Source organism: Colossoma macropomum, unplaced genomic scaffold (assembly GCF_904425465.1).
Source record: "Colossoma macropomum unplaced genomic scaffold, Colossoma_macropomum, whole genome shotgun sequence".
In the NCBI taxonomy this organism is placed as follows: domain Eukaryota; kingdom Metazoa; phylum Chordata; class Actinopteri; order Characiformes; family Serrasalmidae; genus Colossoma; species Colossoma macropomum.
In genome coordinates this window covers 21621789-21644547 of record NW_023494810.1, presented here as the reverse complement: position 1 = coordinate 21644547, position 22759 = coordinate 21621789, and the positions used below count along the sequence as shown (strand labels likewise).

At 38.8% G+C, this 22759-nt stretch overlaps 1 protein-coding gene and 1 long non-coding RNA gene across 2 annotated transcripts in view; both read left to right on the top strand.

The window, feature by feature from the left end:
* The window catches only part of si:ch211-86h15.1 (uncharacterized protein LOC558435 homolog), a 42766-nt gene extending 26176 nt beyond the window's left edge, over nt 1–16590 (top strand). Inside the window, exons 3-5 of the mRNA XM_036559992.1 lie at nt 1471–1568; nt 15043–15197; nt 15791–16590. Of these exons, the coding sequence (XP_036415885.1) occupies nt 1471–1568; nt 15043–15197; nt 15791–16155 (618 nt within the window). The 3' untranslated portion in view covers nt 16156–16590. The remainder of the gene's footprint in view (nt 1–1470; nt 1569–15042; nt 15198–15790) is intronic.
* Nucleotides 5047–15016, top strand: LOC118799902. The gene is made up of 3 exons (XR_005006143.1): nt 5047–10468; nt 10816–10875; nt 11888–15016. It is a non-coding gene; the product is annotated as an uncharacterized LOC118799902 (long non-coding RNA).
* Nucleotides 16591–22759: the final 6169 nt, after the last annotated feature.

Genomic DNA, 22759 nt, shown 5'->3' with positions numbered 1-22759 from the left:
CAGTGTGTCATGGTCATGAGGTTAATTTTTTATGGTCACCTTGCTTTTACTTTATTGTTGGAAGTGTATTTTTTTTTTTTTACTTTAATTACACTGTATTATTTTATAGACCTTTATTTCAACTATGGTAGACATAAAACCTTTGTTAGCTTTTGTATGCTTGCTTTTGATCTAATTAAATTAAGCTGTTTAGCAATCTCTACTTTGCACTCTGATGCCTCTTCTCTAACAATGTTTTTAACAGCCTATTCCACTGAGTTTAGCAGAATATTGATTCATCAAAAGGTTCATATAAAATAAAGGGATTGTCGGTTTACACCTAAAAATGCACATTACATTTTCACTGCTATCATTGGTTTCTAATATTTATATAAAATACTTTGTTTGAATCTGTAGTGGGCTTAGACGGTGGCAATCCTGAAAGTACTGGAGCTGAAACTGGGCGGCACAGACCGCCCCCAGCACATGTTCAGCGCGTGATCTGAGCACATGCATTTGTGTCTGTAAAAGGAGGGGGGGAGGGGCTGGACTCTTTATTACCAACCTGTGGGTCTGTTCCAATTCAACATCATCTGCTCAGAGTGAAACTCATCAATAAACTATAAATGACCAATTACCATAATCAATTACCTGCATTATAAACAGCTCATAGTAAATCTCCAAATTAAACTAAAAGGAAAGAATTAGTTCAAAAGTACTTTGTGTGTCTCTGATGAAGACAAGGCCTGCTTTGCTGGCTTTTAAAGTTCTAGCACTCAGTTTAAATTAAAGAGTAGAGAAAATAAAAAAAAGGCTGGATTACGCTGACCAGACATTTGCTATATCTTTATTTTCATAATAACAAGCCACTAAATGCCACCATCCAAGTTCTTGTAGCCCACAGGCCCTCTAGTCTCACAATTTCTGAAAAATGTCTGAACTGAACACCTCTTTTTGGTCTTTACATGCAAAAAACTCCAAAAAATATAGGAGGTGATTTTTACACGTGGCATGTGTGACGGTCTCATGTAAATAGTGTGTAATTGACAAATACAAAAGCATCTTATGCTTTAATTATTTGAGCTTGAGTCTTTACTTTTGTTTTGCTTTATTCAAAAGGAATTATGCAACTAGTTTATCAACATAGGAAGTTATGCAATGAAATACATTTACGTTCAACTTACATTCTTTATCAACAGGTTCAAGTTTGCACTTCTTTTTATTTTGATATCAAGTAACAATAAAAAATCTGCAAAATGTAAAGACTGTATTCACACCTGTAACGTCTTAAGGTGAACTCCAGTAAAAATGGACCTGAATTGTTTTGGACTATTTGGACTAGTAATAGTGTGCAACTGCAACACTACTGCAACAAGTCGTTACTGTCCTTTCTGTTCCATAATATGTTGGAGATTCAGACCAACTTTCTCAGTTTCAGTGTTTGTCCTGTATGACAAATGTAAATGTAATCTTTTTTTTCTTTCACCACAGCTTCCATTGATGGGTAGAGCAAGAGTTGCCCGTCACAAGAGATGCAATAATTACGATACAGTGGGACAGGATAAAGACCTCACCCAGTGGAGAGAAAGGTATGTTTTAATTTTTAAAAATTTGTTTAACCCTTTAACTGTCCACTCATTTACTTAGTTTACTTTCATATTGGACAGCACTTTGGAAAGGAGAAACCTGCGAAAAGTAGATCTGGCCGTGTGATGCATGAATCGCCATATTAAAATAAGGGATGAGATAAAAAATAATACAGAAATAGTACTCTGTATTTGTCTCAAATGCTTTAGAAGGTATCATTCCCGGCATGGACAGCTTCTTATATTAATGAATTCATGAAAGTGTGCGTGTGATGATATTTGAATCAACATCTTTTTTTACATGTATTTAAAGTTTAGCTTTTTAGGTTAACACTTTGTAAGTTGCCTAAATTGCACAATCATGCAGTAGGTAGTTGCATAAGTTTTCGGTACAAATTAAGAACTGTTCTTTAACTGTAAGCTGTTTATGTGCCCTGCACCAAGCTTGAGTACTGGTGGATTGAATGATTACACCTTGACCAACAGATTACGACACTTTATTGACGTATCAGTTACAGTTCCAATTCAACCCTGTAATAAAAGTGGTAGTAAAGCATTCATGCTTTACTTATAAATTAAATTGAAATGGCTTCAACTCAGATAAAGAAATGTTAATGCTATGTGCAATTTAGAGATTATATTAGTGGCTTACACGTTGATGTAACACCTGCTGTGGACATCTTACATGCACCGAAAATGGGTCTGACAGGGCTTTAAATATTAAAGCTATTGAAATATTATTGCTTTTAGGTGAAGTGTTTTGTTACAATATTGTAGTTTGTCATTTTACTTTATGGTGGTTGGAATTCAATTGTCATTAAACCTCATACCCCTATAATGACTTTGTAGTAAAACGTTACATTATGTAGTGATTTTTAGTGGTTCGTGAGCCAACATAGTCCAACATTTGGCCAAATGACATGTAGTTACAATGAGAGAGACCTCATCAAAATAGAAACCAGAACACTGTCACAGTACAAGAAGAAAGAATGTAGATATTTTGATCAAGTTTTAGATGTTTGATATCAAACTCTTTAGTAAGGTCTCTTTTAAACTGTTCTTATTTATTTATTTTTTTAATTTACCTCTTGTCCTTTTCTCAGTATCAGAATGCGAGTATATGGTGTTGAACTCCCAGAAAATGCATTTGGCCTTAGTAAATCACATTTTGTGTGGCTCAACTTGGATCTTAGATCTTGAAACCTTTCCAGCATTTTATTTCTAAAATGTTCCAGTAGTGCATTCATTCATTCATTGTTTAAATCACTCCTTCATTCATTTATCATTCTCATTTCAGTGTCTGGTACTTTTGGCTGTATTTGTAAAAATGTATTACTTCAACCAATAGTTAACAGAGTGATTCATCATTTGCATGCTTTGTCCATGCCACTACATTCTTCATTCATACCATTTATCCACACTTTCACAGACAAGCATGACATTGTATTCTGTTTTGCTTGCTTAGAGTTGGGTTGAATGCTCTCGTTTGTTTTTGGACAGTCTGCACTGGCCTGTTGCCTCCTATGATTAGATCCTACCTTGTTTCCTGTAGTTAGAGTCAACCACTACCTACGCAAGGTTACCGTTATAGGACAGCTTTTTTTTAGCCACACACTTGGCTTCCTATTTTCCTCACAGTGATTTGATGCAACAGTGATTCATTAGGTTAGAAGTAGACAGCAGGAAGCATTTCAAACCCTACATCTTTCTTTAAAATGTTTAAACCCATGAAAGTGCTTTAAACATGTCCAAGAATGTTCTGAAGTATAGGAGTTGCTATCAAACATATCATGTGAAGGCAAGGCATCCTTTTATGAGGCACAGCACTGGGCAGTTTGTGATCAGTGGTGCATAGCATATTTAAGTTGATAAAGCCTATGAATTAAAAAATACAGCTGTGTCCATGGATGTCTCAAGATGCATGGTTGATATGTTTTGGTAAGGGTTGTTTTCTTTGTATTTTTATTAATATTTGTGAAAAACAAAAGCGAAGAAACAAAACAACAAAAGAAACCTGTGATTACATCAAGAAGAGTAAAATATGAAATATTCTCTGTGTAAAAAGCAATAATGAATAAAACAATATTGTGTCCAAGCAAAGCATGATTTTGACTGGACACTGAGAGCACAATGCTCAGTCATGCCTTTCAGGGAAATGGCAGAGCATCAATTTACAGGCAGCGACTGAATACTAGAAAAGTAGGACAGCAGATGTTTCCAGAAACGATAATATTTATGTGATCCTCTGATTGCATATTTAATATGTTCCAAATGTAAAGGCAGCTTCTTGAACCCATTGACCCTCTAGGTGACCCTCCAATTTCCAAGTAATCTGAGTTGTATCAGACCCACTTGTGTGCAGGAGGTGCTATTGTTTGCTCTTTGCAATGCACTGTTCCATACTTTCTTAAGTTTTACTCCGAACTCCAATCAACCTTTTTATACTGTTTACTGTTTATGTACCGTAATATGAACATATGGAAATGATGAGGGAAAAATGCTGCAGTGTAAAGGCAGGGTGTAATTTAGCTGGGTGGAAAATACAATTTTTGCATATTGGGCTTTGAATAAAGAGATTCTGGCAAGTGCAGATTTAACTGAGCCCAGATTTTTAACTGAGCGGTTGTCATGCACCATCTGGACTCCTACTTTTTAGATCAGCTGTGGGGTCAGAAACTGAGAACCGAATTCTTTAATACAGTCATATGCAAAATACACCCCTGTTCACATGACTGGAAACAATGTTTTGTTGATTTCTGCAGTGAATATTAGTTAAAATATTGTCTATAGGGAACCAACTTAAAAATGGCATTTTTCTGCAACTATTTATTTTTATCTATTTATCTACAGCTTGATACATGCTACCCTGCCACTCAAGATAACTTTCTATGAATCTCTCTCTATGTTTTTGAGTTTCAGCGCACACACACACACACACACACACACGCACGCACACACACACACGCACACACACACACGCACACACACACACACACACACACACGCACACACGCATCTTCTAAGCCGCTTATCCTTCTGGGTCATTTCACTACAGCTACAAAGTATCAGTATCAGTATTGAGGATGTTTTAGTAACAGCAGAATATCATTACTATTAATTTTTTCTTTTTTACCCTTACCCCTTGTTTTCGACTGTCACCCTACCCCCTTGGAACTGAGTTACAAGGGGTAGTGGTTGAAAGCTTGCCTGGGACAACCCTCAAATAAAAAAAAACAACAAAAAAAAACACATTGCTTCATTAACAGGCTACTAGCGGTGCTCTGTAGGCGACCCAGCCCATCTTCAGTGATATAAGACAATTATTTATTATCCCCCACCGCTAATCCTTTGGTGATACAAAGCTGAAGTCAGCTATTCACCAGCTTCTTGTTCAGATTTTCCTGTTCCACCTTAAATGGAGCAGCAGTTACATTCTGGTGCTTCAGGCGTCAATACTTCTGGACTATTTAAGGTGGAATGGGAAAGTTAATTAGCTAGCTACCGAGACATTAGCATGCTATTAGCGATTTTTTTTATGCTTGTTACGAAGAAAACAACCATAATACATTAAAACGACATTAAGATAATGCATTAAGATAATGCAATTTTTAACGGAGAAAATACTTACATTTGTGGATTTCTTTGGTTGCTTGTGCAGCCATCCTGCCGGTTTTTCTGTTTTTTTCTGTTTGGAGTGAGCCTCTGAAAAACCTCCGTTTGGAGGGAATGCGCAAAACTAAGGGCTAAGTGGCAGGGCTGAAATGGGATCGGGCCTAAGTGAAGTGGAGCTCAAGGTGTGTTTTAAGAGCTATCAGCATAAATGCATGCGTCTCTCTCATGTTTTTTAATGTTGTTGTTGTTTTGTTTTTTTTAAAAACATTCAAAAACTCACCTTTTCTTTTTGTTGCCATGTAATATCATAACCTTGGTAATTGGAAGAAAGTAGTCAGGTCTGGCTGTTGGGGCCACTCCCTCAGATAATGAGGACAGTGAACTTGACACTAGTGAAATTGAGCAAATAACATGGCCTGAACTTTTGGCAAGAAAATATCTATCTGCACATTGTTTGAAAGATGCACGCACACATTAAAGCAAGAAAGCACACAATGTAGGAACTGTGTAATACAAGCCCAACTCCAAAAAAAGAAATTTATAAAATCTACCTTGACCTAGATTAGCATAAAAACGGTACAAAGACAAGATTTATAGGGATGCATTGACACTATTTCTGACTGAGTATGAGTACATGTTTTTGAGTCCGATATCATAATGAATTACCTACATAGAATTAAGTAGTTTTTAGTGTAAATGAGTATTTTAACAATTAAATAATTCAAATCTAGCTGATTTTAAATTATGTGCATATTAATGTTTGTAGTTTTTTAATTTATTCATTCCATTCTGTCCATTTATTATTTTTTCACCTTTTTGCAAGCCTATGTGACATTCAGCATAAAATCACCTATTGAATTTGTGGCTAAAATGACCAGCAACTTCGGATCTGACTGACCACTGTGTCAGAAACAGTTCTCTGAGAGCAGACCCTCATTCACTTTTAGCTTGAGGGCGTTTTCACACCTGAAAGTCTGGGCCAAGGTAAGACCCAGGGTTTATATTTTTATTACAGAGAAGTGTTTCTGTATACGTTTGATCTGGTTAGTTTCGGTTTCTCGTTGCAATTTTGCGAGCGCACTAAGAACTTTGCGTGACAAAGCTATGTCCTGCCATCATCTATGTAGGCTGCGTCTCCCTATACTTAACATTGATTGGTTTATAGAGGAGCGCACGTCTGATGATGGCATGTAATCAATCCGGTGGGTAGCCTTTTCCATTTGAATGGAGAAACATGAATACCTTTCCTCTCTCATCTCTCTCATCCTCTCAGAAAATAAGGTAGAAGTTTCGGCATTTTCATGCATTTTTTCAAGCTGACTTTTGGCTTATTTGTCGGACCGAGCTACAACTACAATCAAATATTTGGTCTCCTCCTCTCCCCATGTACTACCACAGCTCATTTTACTTCTTTTTCGGTTCTTTTTCTTATTCTGTTGTTTATTGGGTTCCCGGACCAAGACCACCCCTGATCGAACTTGAACAGGTGATCATGCTTGGGTATAAAAGGAGCATCCAGACATGACTTAGTGCTTTATAAGCAAGGAAAATAACCATCCTCAGCAAGGATTTTGTTTATTTCACCATCGGCAGTGCATAATGTCATCAAAAGACTCCAGAGGAATCTTGGGCAAAGGAAAAATAACAAATGAATGCCCAAGACCTTCGATCCTTCAGGTAGCACTACATAAATAAACGGCAAGCGGACTGTCGCCTGTAGATTTTGCGCCATGTTCTGTTGGCACTAGTTGGCTCCAGTAAGAGTGGTTTTGGTCAGTTCAGCAATTTGAATCAGTGTCTGCAGCCGGTGGTAAGACAGTTCACTGATTGACTTGTAAGCCTAGCAAATCAGTGCACGAGTAGAGAAGCAAAAAGTGCAAGCAAACGATAATCTTGAGAGGTCACACAAAACATATTCATTTTTCAATGTCTGTGCAAGTAGCTTTTCAAGTGCAAGTTTCACCACCCAGGATAGGCATTTTAGCCATTTTTGCTTTGTTAAAACAAACAGTATGTGAATATCCTATTTCCAGTTACAGTATTGTTTAAATTAGAAATAACCCTGGACACACAAGCTCTTAATTTTCACAGAGTGAACACAGTAACATACAGCACAGTAGGGATGAACCGATCAGTGTTTTTGGGGCCTGTGTCAATCGCTGATCGCCTTTCAGCACTATTGGCCAATAGCGTTTTGTGATCGAAGGCAGGGCTGCAGAAAGATTGTTTATACTTGAACTCAACAGTAAAACAAATACACTCCTCCCTTCCGTGGTCCTTCAGAAACTCTGCCCCTGAATTCATGGATGGATTCTTTTTTTTTTTCCTTCAGTCTTTGTGGCCATAAAACAAACATTGTATGGACAAATGCCATGACGTAACGTTAGAGCGAACAATGACTTTTGTAGTCCTGCAGCATAAGCTAAACTGAGATTAGCACTCAGATGCTAACGTGCTAACAGACATTAATCCTCAAAGCTTTCATAACAAACAATGTTAATTATAGCTCTGAACACTCAAACAGCAAATTTACAGCAAAACTGGGCCAAATATGTAATAATATACTTCAGGAAAAATTAGTGAAATAGATGTGATGAGGCTGAAGTTGGCTTCCTGTTCTCCAGCTTGTTGTTCAGATTTATCCATTCCGCCTTAAATGGTGCATCAGTTACATTCTGGCACCTGAGGCGAAATATGGCTCATATGTTGTACATCACCGATCAGCTCTCAGAATCGGCTAAGGTAGAGAAATATTTGGGCTGAAGAAAGGCTGATACCGATACATAGCTTGATTGATCCATCCATCTCTAAAGCACAGGATGCTGTTGGATGTGGCTGGTTTTTGTTAACCTGACTTTTTAGTTTTCTGTTTTCTGTTTCATGTATATCCATTTATTAGACTCCTTGAGTCCTCCTCTGAGTTTTCCTGAGTTATGTTAGCGTCCAGCTAACAGTGATGTCCTTTTGCTTCCCTGCCCTAAGTTTAGCTTGAACCTAAATATTTGTAAGCCATTCAAACAACATTTACTTTGTACGTTGCAGTTTTACAGTGAATCTCCAGTAAACGTTTCAGGCCTAACTTTGAATATTACTTGTATCTGGTCAGCCTAGACCTTTGCATGTTTTCTAGTTTTTCATTTTTTAATTCATTTATTTAAAATACAGATTACTGCCACAGTTTCACATCACATCATGTATGTACATGTTCCATGTAGGCTATAATTTTTCCAGTGTTTGAATGCCAATTTTCACAGAAATCATAAAGCGATAGGTGGTCAGTAATCGCTCTTAGTTGGCCTAGTTTATTTACCGTCGGCTCGGTCTGTGCTCTTACAACACAGGGCAAGGTTGAAATAGAAAAGGAGGGGATGGATTTGGTAGAATTCTCTGCCAAAACTGGGAGAATTTGGAGGATTTGGTAGTGGTGACATGCTGGTTCCTCTACAGGCAAGACTGTGATGGGAATGAATTGAGAAGAAATGAGCACATGAGGCTGTACGCCTTCAAATCCCAGATGGAGCAAGGCCTGTGCAAGAGCAGCAGGGGACGCCCTGCTTCAGTCCCAATCCCAGACATTCGGATGGACTGCACATCACACTGGCCGGCCATGACTGGCAAGAAAGGAAGATGCAGAGTTCCTGGGTGCAAAGGCATTCCAAGGGTTTTGTGCATGAAATGTAACGCACACCTTTGTTTCACCAGGCAAAGCAACTGTTTTCTGAAATTTCACACAGAATACTGCTGAATGCTGAGCTGGACTTTGTACAGCAAGTCATACCTAATGACGCTTATTTTAACTTATTTCCTTATTCTGTTTTTGCTGTTAGTTATAGGGTCCTGCATGAATTCAGTATTGACTGTTAAGTGAAGAACAGTGTTGATCATTTCGACTGACAGATTTTTGCACTTTTGTTTCCTCTCTTGATTTTATATTGGGTGGGATTACATTGGAAGAAATTGACATTTTTCCCAAACCACCCCATACAAACCATAGTGTATTTCGTTTAATCTAAATGACCACCACTATGCTAGCTAGCTAGCATTTTCTACATTTTGTAGACTGTACCATTTGCAATTTTATTAAATAACTGCATCCCTTCATTTGTCACCTTTTTGTGGCGATACAGAGTCGAAGGCCGTGGACAAATCCAATGCTGCTTTAATGATTTGTCACCTATGGTGGCCGCCTATTCACAGGACTATAATTTAGCAAATGCTAATGGTGTTTTACACCTCTTTTAAAGTGTCCTTCAACTATTTGGTTGAACTTGAGACAATTACATTGTGTTTTCCACACATTTTGTGATGTTTTGTGATTTTTGTAATTTATTTTGCATGTACTGATGAAATAAATTATTAAGAAATGTATACGTTTTCTCTGTGATTTCAGAACGCCTGTGGCACAGTGTTGCCCCGAGGCAACAAACTGTTTAACATTGTATCCTAAATGAGGGAAAAAGGGATTATTTTCAACCCCAAAATATGTGTACTGGAGTGTTTCTTTTCCTAAACAATACATTTAACGTTCACAAAGTTTAATACATTCTGTCTCTTCAGTTTAGTCTGAAGCATGCCTAAATGTCAATGTAAACTTGTTGCTTAATTGCCTGTATAGCCCTGAACCATTAATTCCTCAGTGTATAATCAAAGTTAGAAGTAGTACTATTAGTAAACATTGTTATTCTAATAAATTCTTATAATCAGAATGGAATTTTTCCTGCTCAGGAAAGTTTATTGATTAACTGTTATGTACACTTTGTAATTTCCAAGCAACGTACTTGAAATGTAATTGAAATTTAATGTAAACGTAAAAATGAACCTGAATGGACTCGGGAGTGTCGCAGGATACAAAGTACCATTCTTATTGGCTAGTAATTAGAGAGGAGAGCAGCCTGTCAATTGTGTCATCAGCAAAACATGAAGAGGAAGCTGTGAGCTCCATCTCCCACATGTAAGATATAATTCTCATTTCATTTATTCATTACTTTTTGTGAAAGTGAATGAAACTTGTTGTGGCTGTATATACATATTTCCTTAACGACTTTGTTATAAATTGTCCATTGACGGTCTTTGTGGTGCCATTTGTGGACTATTTCACACATAATCTATACAGATATTCTCTTATTATTTGATTATATCACTGTATGTGATTAATTATTATTTATTTTATAGATTTCAGTTTTCACACCAAATTTGGGGCTGCTCGCATCAGCTCAAAATTTCAGGGCTGGGTCAAGGAGCATCTAATAGACTACAGCTTAACCCACAGTCTTCAAAGCTCCAAATTCTAGGTAAATAATAAGAGCTTCTGTACAACTTTGTGCATGCCTTACTTACTTACTATCTTTAAACATGACAATGAATAAACATTAGTTGAGAGATAAGAGGTGTCAATTTCGGTCCTGAAGGGCCAAAAACATTCCAGCACAGTTTTATGATTTCCAACTCACACACCTTATTAAACATAATTACCATGTTTAGTTGCAGCGTTAGAACAATGTGCTGGACGCCAAACCCTCCAGGACCGGCATCCATGACCCCTGGATAGTGTTTGTGTGCTGTTAAAGTACTTTATGCTCTTAGATTCATTCATTACATATAATTTCTGTTTTATCTGTTTTTACAAACTGTGTTCCAGGATGCAGATTCATGTATTGACAGTCCAGAAATGCAGTCTAAATAAAGAAGACTGAAAAAGGTAATCAAAAGCAATAAAATATTACCTTTTTATTATAGTAGGGGAGAGCAGTGCACAACCTAAAACACATGTTGGTTTTTGGTAAACATTAAAAAAATGTGCAAGATTAATAATTTTTATCTAAATGCACATGCACATCTGCACTGAAAAAGAAAACCTATACATTGTTTCCAGCAACAATTTAGCCAGTAGCATGAGTGCAACTGTTGCAATTTATCTTATAGGTGCAGCGTCTAGTTATAACAGTCTAGGTTGTTTGAAGCAAATCAGTTTTCGCTGGTAAATTTACTTTTGACCTCAAAGTAAAAGAGGAAATATCAGAATGATTAAATTGAAATATAAACGTATTTACATTAAATCTGTGCATAAACACGTCAACAGAATCATTCAGCTTTCACAGTGAGTTGTTTGTATGCTTTAAAACAGTGCTATATTGCAGCCACCCAGAAGGTGGTTAAAATAATATAGATGTGAATCTTGCGAAGTCAAAAAAGGCTTATGATTGGAAAAAAGTACCTTTCATGGTACAAAAACCATGAAATTGTTAATGGTTAATCTTGGGAAATGTTGGTCAGATTGTTGTGAAAATTTACAGATGATTGTGCTTTGGGAATACAAGAAGGTGACCAAAAGCAACTTACAAAATATCCATGTTACATTTTATGTTAGGTTGTGCCCTTTGCTCCCCTCTGTTTTAACATACCATATGTATATGGTGTAAGGCTCTAATCTTCATTGCTCACAGTGATAGGATCTGTGCAAAGAGCACCATTAATAGGGTTATCAGAGTGGACAGCATGAGCCCGTTTTGCTATGTTGAAATGCCATGCAAGGCAAAAATAAGAAGTATATAGAAGACTAAAATAACTCACTAGGAATGCTAGGAAATGGCTTGCCTTGTTATGCTACCCTTTGTGACATCACCTTTTCTTTTTCTACATAAATGTCACCGTTTGCACACTAAGTTGTAAGTAACTGTGGAACAGTCACCTTTTTTGTTTTCCTTTTGTAGGACTGAGAACGACTGCTATGCTAAATGACCCCGCAGATTACTGATGATGAAGGCCAAGATTATGAATTTGAGATGGCATGGTGATAAATAAATCCCTGTTAAGAGGAGAAAGACATTAAGCAATGTTGCTGAGTAAATTACGTCAGCCCACACTTTAAATCTCATGCTTATGTTTTTTGTACACTTCACAAATGCAAAGAGAAACTCGAATTAGCATGATGTTCATTCTAAACATCTTCGGACCATCATTATTTTCTGAAACTAAGCAATCAAACTGTGTGTCCTTTGTTTACTTTTCATGTTTGCATGCTGGAAAAATATGAACGCTTGTTAGTCAAATGCATTTCAGGTGGTGTGTAAAATGCAAATCAGCTCATAACACTATTTTCCTGCTTGCTGATGGTGTTCTTTAATTCCGTTGTTCCGTTGCCACCTCGAAAAATGCAGTTTTTAATGGTGAACAATTTTGAATTTTCAACTTTGGCAGTCCACATTTTGCTTTAATTTGTAATGTGTCATGGACACTACAAAACTTTAAAAATCTCAGAATCGCTGCACTTCTGACACGCATTTTAACACTTGCGACCCTGCTGTTTGTCGATGTTACGGTGTGCATGAACAATACATGAGCAACCACAGACTGAATACAGACCAAGAGAGATCTGTGATAAATCTCTTTTGACCCCAAAATCTCTGTCTCTCAGAAATAAGCATGAGAATTTTCCACGATTGTGCCAAACTGAAGTTGGAGAAACTTAATGTGTGTTTGCACTAATTTGTGCAGAAGATAGGATCATTTTCAAGCAAGGATTCGAAGGACTGTTTTCAAGGTCCACAAAGAGGCGTTCACCAGCACAGAGGAGAAAGTAGTCATGAATGTTCAAGTCTAACTGTTGCAGACTGCCTCACTCCCTGACCATTTTCTTGCACTCTCAGTGGGTCAGCTAATTGCTACTATTTGTTGTTGAGGTGCTAACAATACATGATTCATCTGTGAACATTTCACACCACTAACAACAGTGCCACTTACAGCAAAGAGTACTAGCATTAAGGAAGCATGTTTTCATTAATTTTATTAATTAAAATGTAAATATTATCTGATACTGGTGTACTAGTCTGGAAAATATCATATTCAATTTGATTCATTCTGCCCAGCACTACACACTCAAATGCACATGTGCACATCAAGGATCAGTATCTTTTTCCATATCCTAAATCTTGTTTTGAATAACACAGAAATTACACTTCAACACATCATTCCTTAAGCGTGTGTGTGTAATTACTGGTGGGCTTTGAAAAGTCTCTGTGGCTCTTTATTCCCCTGTAATCACACACACCCACAGTCCAAACCACCTGAGACTCCTCAACCCTCTCCCAGCTTCTGCTGGTGTTTAGACTTGTGTTTAGGCTCACTGAGGTCAGAGGTTAATTGCTGTCAGACCTGGCGGTACGCACGCAGTGCTACTGCAGCAACAGTGTAAAAACTCCATGTAGGCTTACAGACTCTACAATTGTGGCTGCACAATATAATGCTTACTAATCATTGAAATATTAGCTTTTGCAATAATACATCCTGACTAGGGCTTGAACAATATATTGGTTTCCCGATAATATCTGCTGATGTTGAGGCCCCACAGACAGGGGTAGACAGATTTGCACTGGCCACTTGAGCCACAAAGTCAATGAAACTTGTGTTGTGTCAAAATGAAGAACTTGTGACCAGAATAATGGAAACACAGAGAAAAAAGGAATGAATTTTTAAAAAAGACCTCACATTTAATTGCCTATTTACTATAATATGAACCTACATACCAAACTGGTTATTGGCTACCAGAGACTTACCTTTTGCAGTACTAGGAGTGTAGATGACTGGGGTAAATAGTTCCAGACTGCAATTTTCTCAATGCTTTTTCAACCTTGTTTTCTTTTCCATTGTCAAGTTTGCTGTTTATCTAGCTCACTATAGCTTTTCTGGAGTGTATGCTAGGGACTGGAATAGCTCAGTGAAGTTTCTGCAATCTACAGAAACTGTTTAGCAGTGATGCAGCGTTTACATGTTTGTGCTTAAAAGAAGCGTCATCATTTTGTGCCTTATTGCATAGTCGGTTTAAAACTGCAAAGTTATGTAGTTGATGGTAGCATGCAGCTTTGCAAATATTGCCATGGTCATAGGGGTTGCCAAAGGAGAGATTTGATGCTCACTTTTATTTGTTTAACATGGGGAAACAAAGGGACAACGTTGCAAGAACTCAGCTCCTTTGGCTTCGTCTTGTATTATAAGACAATTTTTATTGGCATTGGAAGATTTTTTTGGATGTCCTTTTGAGCAGTCACATAACTGGGGGCAGTGCCTGCCTTAGCTATGTTCCTGCAGCAGTTGGCAAAAAATAGACTTGAAGTTTTAAATTGCACATCATGCTCACATTGCTGCTGCTTCTTGCATTGTAAAAGGTTACAGAGATTGGCACAGAACTGTACTGCAGGCCTCAGTGGTGCGCTGCAGAAACAATATGGTTTCTTCCTTCTAGTTTAAAATGCACTTTACTTAGCTGTGTTCTTACTAATCAAGATTAAAATAAAAGGTAGGAAAATGCATGGTTGTGGAGTCATAAGCGTCATATCCAAAAAAGGATTTTTTTTTGTATATTGCTGTACAGTAGAATGTTTGTAGCTAATGTCTATGAGGACAGTTGTCTCACAGAGATGTTCTTTTACATGTACAAAACACCCCCAAACCTTAATGCCTGGTGCCACTTGCTGGCTACTTAGGTCTGACAGGCAGTGTACCTGGACCTGTGCTTGTCCAATAAACATCTGTTATTACATTCTATATTGCAGAGTAGGAATGCAGTACACTTGCCAGTGTGGTAAGACATTTTCTTAATTTCTGTAAAATTTGTGCTCTCTTCAGAGTCCCATCGTTTCATTCGGTCACATCATAACCTGTCAAAAAACAATCGTATAGTTTTACTTAAGGTTGCAGAGAAAAATTTGTGTAAATACTGATAAGAAATTAACCATTGCTGAACTGTCGTTTTAAATATGAAGAGTGGCTGTTAAAGGGTTAAAATTTGCCAAAACTGCTCTCATCATTTTGAAGTAAATGTATGTGTTTGCAACCCCTTTTGCTAAATTTCACTCAATGTCAATTTTAGACATCTTATGAAAAGGTCTCGTGGAATAAGCAAGCTAATAAAAGTCGGAAGAGAAAGGAAAATGGAGCAGAAGATTGAAAATCAGAGAGTGCTTAAAAAAAAGGACAGACTTCCAGGCATAGTGCAGGTGGATGAAGCACAAAGCCTGCCAACACGTAAGTAAATAAGTAGATGTAGTCTTGTGGGGCCAGAAGTGATATTGTAACGAGAACGTCTAGGTACAGCTCTGAGAAATTTTGGGCTAAATGTTGGTGGGAATGAAGATTTGTTAGGGAGGGAAGAATCGAACTAAAATTTCAAAATCAGTCCAACGCCTTGTTGAAGGCAGAGCTCTAAGTAGGGGGCGATAGACTGTTCATCAACATTGAAGCACAACAAGCCTGTTAGTCCGTGGATGTAAAAGCATTGTAAAAAGCATGGCTGAAACCATGGAGCACATTACATGCAGTAAAAACAAATTTAGTTTGGTTAGGTAACGATTGTGGTTTGCTAGATAGCTTGTTTTGCTTGTGTTATCAGTTGTACTTCAGACTTTAAAGGAGCACAATCTAGATGAATTTGGGGGTGGGTTTCAGAGAGAATGTTAAATTCTTAGTGGCAGATTCCAGCACTACAAGTTGTCTTTGTATGTATTCTCTTTATAAGATCATGTTTGGCCCTGTGAGATGAAAGCAGATGCAGATATATACATTCTGGCTAAGTATGAAATGAAGATTTTACTGTTGTCTTTTCCTTTGCTGTGATTTAGAGTTCCAAGCAAGCCAGAGGAACAGGAGTGAGGAGGTCAGAAAGCATGACCAGGAGTCCTTGGAAATGTACACAAGCCAACCTCAAGCTCTTAGCCTTGTGGGACCTAATACCTGTGTGGTGTGTGGGAGGACTTTTAGCTCTCGAGGACTGCTGAAAATTCATCTGCGCGTTCATTCAGGGGAGAAACCTTATCACTGCCCGTTTTGTGACAAAAACTTCAGACAGTCGAGTCACCTCAGTGTACATGTCAGAATCCATACTGGAGAAAAACCTTACAGCTGTCTCACTTGTGGAAAGAGGTTCAGTGACAGAAGTGCATGTAACAGGCATGTTAGGGCTCATCTTGAAAATGATAATCCCTAAAGGATTAGATTGGTTGAGACACATTTGCTTGAGATCACTTGTTTTTGTTTTAGAACTTCAGAACTTGTACACTCCCTACTGTTACTGATTTTGTTTTAAATGCTTTTAAGATTTTGGGACCTATAGAGACCTTAGCATTTTAATCTAGACTTAAATGTAATGTCAAATAGCTATAAGAACTTAACTGTGTAATTTTGAACTCATGGTACTTGCTGTCAAGTTAATAATATATAAAGACTTTTTCCACTCAAAGATGCACCTTGTCTTTCAGGTAAGAAGTAAGGCTATGCATTCAGACTAATTTTGATATTTGTGTGTCTGTATGAGGTAAATGTATATCCAGTTAACTGTGGAGAAGGAAATAAACAATGCCAAAAAAGAAAAAAAAAACGATTATGACAGAAATTAATGTAGGGCTTGCTTTTTTATTTAAAATCAGCAAAGGTTTTCATGTCGTATAAGAAACATGACAGAGACCGGCTCAAACGAGCAAATGAGCTAGAAATACAGCTCACCAGTAACACTGGATGCTGGTGCAGACTCGTTATTTTCTACAGGTGTTTCCCTCTTTAGTGGACGATGTGCCAACATATTAGGTTGTCAGAGAAACATATTTTAATGGTTTGTAGCCCTAACATCAGCCTAGCCTATTTAGCATTAAAAGCCCCGCTTTCTCTGCCATCTTAGTCACATCTTTAACAGTTCTTGGCATGTAAAGGAACTTGTCCTTTGTAAAGTAGTACTCTCAGGGCCATAACTAGGATGAAAATTTCAGTGAGGTCCATTTTGAAGAAAAGAAAAAAAACTGCTGAATGTATATATATATAACAACTATCAGTTTCTTATTTAGTTTTTTTTAACCAAATCATTGCTTCTTTTTTGACCATTTGTAATTATGTACCTTTTCCCTTCCTTTATTTTTTTCCCATCCCTCTAGTCTTCCAGAAACTGCTGTTACTGTTCCATAAACACCAGTTGTCCTATTTAATTTAATTTAATTAATTATATAACTATTTATTTACCCGTTCATTTTCAGCTTTCTATTTTGCTTTCTTTCTTCTCTGTCCTCACCGATTACTGAAAAAACATACGTTAAAAATGCTTTATAAAAGTCTGTCTCTACCAAACCCCAACTAATAGGAAGGAAAATACTCATACAGTTAATCAGACATAATTCACCTAAATGTACCTGCTGATTTCTGAATTACATTACATGATACTGTGCCATCGAAAAGCTGGTTAACAGTGAACTGTTTCATGCCGGTGTTGTAGTACGAGTAGGTAACGCAGTACAACTTTGAACTGCCATTAGTTTATCATATATATGGCCAACCACAGAGCAGCTACAGGAACTACACTAAAGCATGCTGATTTAGATAGCAATGTTATGAGCACTGCAAATAAAAAACATGTTCTGGGAGATGAATTTTACAATCATAATTTATTAACCCTCATAAATTCTCACATTTTATCATAGCCATGTTGTATGTTAGCCTAGAGAATGTGTGCTGTATACCTGTAACATTATATGTCAATATGGTAAAGTTCTGGGTAGCTTGAGCGTAGCATTTTGTACAGAGAAAAACAGAGCGGGAAGTAAAGTCTGTGGCCGAACCACTGCTGTGCTGAGGTCAGCTAAGAGCCAGTCACTGCTGTTTATGTAATCTTGTCGCTATTTCCACGCCAAATCTTATAAAACCCTTTCAAAAGCTATATAGGACTTTGGTATCTTTATGCCAGTTATGAACATGACAGGCGCAAATAACCAACTGAAGGCTTGAGGCATTTACACATAGCAGTTGTTGCTAAGCAGTGATTGGAGGGCTGAAGAAAATAAGGCTGAGCGTGGCTTAGAGTGTAATAGTTTGATTGGCTATAGCACAGTGACAGCCCTCACAAAAAAAAATAAATCAGTGTCACAAATCAAATCTTAAAAGCAGCATAATAAATATTATTGTCTGATTTCATTAGATAGCCCTGAGTTGTTGGTCTCTAAATTTTGTCTGTCTTCCTTTGATAAAATGTAACAAATACCCTAGTAGTGATTTCAGCATTCGAAAAATGGCACCTCAAACTCATGCACATCCATAGTAAGGAACACTGGTGGGCTCTTAGCATGATTTCATTTTTGTAAAGTTTGATGTCTTCAACCCGCTTTATTCATTTTTGACCATGTTGACTTTTGGGATGCCTGCGCATAAAAAATTTTTAAACTGCATCTTTTTAGAACTACAATTTGTTCCACCTCTTAAGACTTAAATTTAGCAAGTCAGTCACTGACATTTGTAAAACTACTGCTTTTATTGTTCTTTGTTCTCTGAAACACTTTTTGTCTTTTATTTTTTATGCTTAAGTTTTTTATATATATATACTTCTTGTTCTTCTCTTTTTGTATGTTTGTTTTAAATAGAACTGCATACGCATTGTATGTGACCAACTACCCTTAGGGGTGCGTAGATTGTTGAACATGTATCACACTTTTTCCATTTTGCATTATAAATGTATAGCGTGGGTTGTGGTGTTGAGAAATAATTCAGAATCAGCTTAGTTTGAGTTAAATTAAATAGTCAACTAGCTTGCTTTTACTGGGAAAGTAATATAGGCGTCTAAGACTACTGCACTACACTGCTTGGTACTCTGATCCTGGACCTACACTTCTAGTTTACGAAAGTGAAGACTTATCGTATATTTTGAGGCTATAAAAATGCTATACTTCATGATGTTCCATGTAAAATACTGATCTGAACTCGTACAGGAGAGAAAGTTTACCACTTCCCAGAGTGTTTTAAAAGTTTGACAGGGATAGTAACAAGGTGCAAAAATCATCTGTTTTTATTTTATTTATTATTTTATCTTTTTGGCATAAAATGTGACAGCGTTCTCGTCATTTTAGTTGAATTCAATTTGATTTTATTTCCTTTTATTGTAAAGTGACACTGCTTTTTTACATAGAAAATAAAAATGTTTACTTGCATTTACAGTACCTTATTTCTTAATGTCCTTACAGTTTGAAGTCTGTTAAAATCTTTTTTTTCAGTCAGTGCAGTCACTGCTTTATTCTTTTAAGAGTAAAAAGGAAAATCATTTTTTTTTACAAAATGTTAGTTAAACAGATTAAAACATGCAAACCTTCAGGTTGTTTTCTTCTAATCGAGAAAGGACAAAAATAAAATTTATAAAACAATATAATAATTGTGTTTCTCATCACATTTTTTTATGGAGTAAGTAGTGATTTTCTTATTAACATCAAGTAGTCCAGCATTAAAGGGTCATTTGTGTATCCCATAAGCCTTTGCTTAGTTCTGTGTGGTTTAAAAACTTGTTCTAGCTTTAATGTCCATGAACTAATAGAATCCAAAATCCCCCATGATCAAGGGACACAATACCATGTACCCTGCCCGAGAGAGGGTTACCAAGACCTACCTCTGGAGCCAGGCCTAGAGTAGGGTGCCCTGCTGAGCGCCTGGTGGCCAGGCAGCCCATGTAACCCAGCTAGGCTCAGCCTGAAAAGGCAATGTGGTGACCATGTGGGCCTAACACTCACAAGGTCCAGTGTGGGGGACCAGTGCAGTGCTGTATAGGCAGTGGCAGGTACCAGGGATGTCCTTGACATGAGCCCTTGTGGTGGAAACTGGCTCTTGACACATGGAGTTCAACCTCACTGCAGTGGAAGGAGCCAGAGCTTGTGCAGGAGGGTGACAGGTACCAACTAGATATAGTTGGGCTCACCTCCACTCACAGTGTCTGCTCTGGAACCAAACTCCTTGGTAGGGGTCGGTCCCTCTCCTACTTAGGAGCTGCACAGGGTGAGAGGTGCTAGGCGGGTGCGGGGATACTCACAATCCCTGGCTGGCTGCCGTGCAGTTGGAGTTGTCCCTGTGGACAAGAAGGTGGCCTCATTGCTAATTAAAATCACAAAGAGGAAACTCTGACTGTTACATGTGCTTATGCACCAAACAGCGGTTGGGAGTATTCAACCTACTTGGAGGAAGTGGGTGAGTTTCTGGAAAGGGCCCCACCTTCAGGCTTCATAGTTTTGCTGGGAGACTTAAATGTTTATGTAGGCAATGACTGTAAAACCTGAAAGGAGGTGATAAGGAAGAATGGCCGCCTGATCTAAACTAAAATGGTGAATTGTTATTGGATTCTGTGCTAGTCATGGATTCTTCATGACAAACACCACGTTCGAACACAAGGATGTTCATAAGGGTACTTGGTACCAGAGCTCCTTGGGTCAAAGGTCAATGATCGACTTGTCATTTCAGTTGACTTGGGGCCATATGTCCTGGACACTCGGGTAAACAGAAGTGCTGAGCTGGTGACCGATCACCATCTGGTGGTGAGTTGGATCAGATGGCAGGGAAGGTCTAGTGGTCAGACCTGGTAGCCCCAAGTGAATAGTGAGGGTGTACTGAGAACCACTGGCAGAGGCCCCTGTTTGGAATAATTTTAACTCCCACCTCCAGGAGAACTTTTCTCATGTGCTAGATGAGGTAGGGGACATGGAGTCTGGAGCAGTTAGAGTGGCCTTGCTCAAGCTGTACTCAGCAGGGGTGGAGAAACTGACTTTGAAGGATATTGTTGGTCGATGGAAGGAGCACTTTGAGAAACTTCTAAACCCAAGAGACCTGCCTCCCTAATGGGAGTCAGGGCCAGATTCTTCTGGGGTGTCAGACTCCCTTTGCATAGTGGAGGTCACTGAGGTAGTTGGCAAGCTCCTCGGTGGCAAGGCAATGGGGATGGATGAGTGGATGACTGGCCCAGAAATGCTTAAGGCTGTGGATGTTGTGGGGCTGTCATGGCAGACGGGCCTCTGCAATGTTGCGTGGACCTCGGGAACAGTACCCTTGGGCTGGCAGACCTGGGTGGTGGTCCCTATTTTTAAGTAAGTGGACCGGAGAGTGTGTGCCATTTACTGGGGTATCACACTGCTCAGCCTCCCTGGGAAAGTTTATGAGAAGTTTCTGGAAAGAAGACTCTGACCGATAGTCAAACCTCACAATGATATGGAGCCATGCAGATCTGTCTCAGCCATGGAACAATGGACCAGCTTTTCACCCTCACGCAGATTGTTGCGGGAGCATGGGAGTTTGCCAACCCAGTCTACATGTGTTTTGTGAACTTGGAGGCTTACATTTGTTTTTCCTGAGAGATTCTGTGGGAGGTCCTCCGGAATGATGGGGTGCCGGGGCCACTACTCTTGGCCATTCAGTCTCTATACTTCCAGAATGAGAGTTGTGTCCATATACTTGGCATTAAGTCAAACTCATTCAGTGAGAGTGTTACATGCAGCACAAGTGGAGTGCCCAACCACAGGAGACAACAGTGGTGACAACTATAGGGGGGCTTCTGTGATGAGAGTGAGAGAGTTGTGGAAAAAGACTGTGTCTTGGCAAAAGTGAAAAACAATGGCTATGGGCGATGTTGGAGGAATATTTGGATGTTTTCGCCGCACATGAAGGAGACTGCACAGACACCAACTTTGTCCAGCACCACATCAACACCAATGCGGTTGCATCTGTTTGCCTATGCCTTCATCGACTTCTCTTGGCAAAGCAACACATCAAGGAGCAGAAGGCAAAAGAAATGGCACTCGATAGGGTTACTGAGTAGTCTCTAGTCAGCATCGGTTGTGTTGGTTAAGAACAAATATGGATGGTAGCTGATTGTTCTGTGTGGATTATTATCCTCTTAACACTGTTACCTAGTTAGATGCATGTTCACTGCCCTGCAGTGACTGTGTCCTTGTCTGATCTGTGTAGCGGGTCTTGAAACGCTCATGTCAGAGCTCATGCCAGAGGCTAAGAAAAAAAGTGATATTTGTTCTTGGGGTTAGGTAGCTCAGAGTACTTTCATACCATTCAGACTTAGTAATGCTCCTCCTACCTTTTAGAGACTGATAGAAATGATCCTGGCTGGCCTGCCGAAAAACCACTATATAGTGTATTAGGATGACCTGCTTGTCCACATGCCTGGGGTTAACGTACCTGGGGGAAGTCTGAGCTGCCATCCAAGCTGCCAACCTGAGGCTAGACCCCAGCCTCTGCAGCCTCTTCCAGGACAAGTTGAGATCATCCAGCAGTGGCCTGTTCCGCACAGCCTCAAGCAGTTGCTGAGCTTTCTAGGTTTGGTGGTGTGTCTACAAACGTTTTGTGCAGGTATTTGCTGACATTTGCTTTCCACCATCTTAGTGCCAAAGGAGTGATCTTCCAATGGTGTGACACAGCAGAGATGGCTTTCTGGTACCTCAGAACAACACCACCCACCCCCCCCCTACTCCTGACCACTTCAGTGCTGCCTTTCCCAGAGCGGCGAAGCCCTTGGCTTGTCGACATGAAAGGCGGCAGCAACGAAAGAGCAGTGCTGACGCAGCTTCAAGGTGAAGAAGAGTGATTGCTTGCTTTCAACAGATGCCGCCTCAGAACACCCAAACGGAACAACCGTTAGCCATGGAAGCCAGACTCAGACATTTCAAGCCTTATCTCTATGGCATGGAATTCTCCCTTAACAGAGACTACACACCGTTGACCTGGCCGATGCAGTTTAAAGAGCCACAGAGACAAAATGCATGTTGGATAGCCATGCTGCAGAGATACCAATTCTC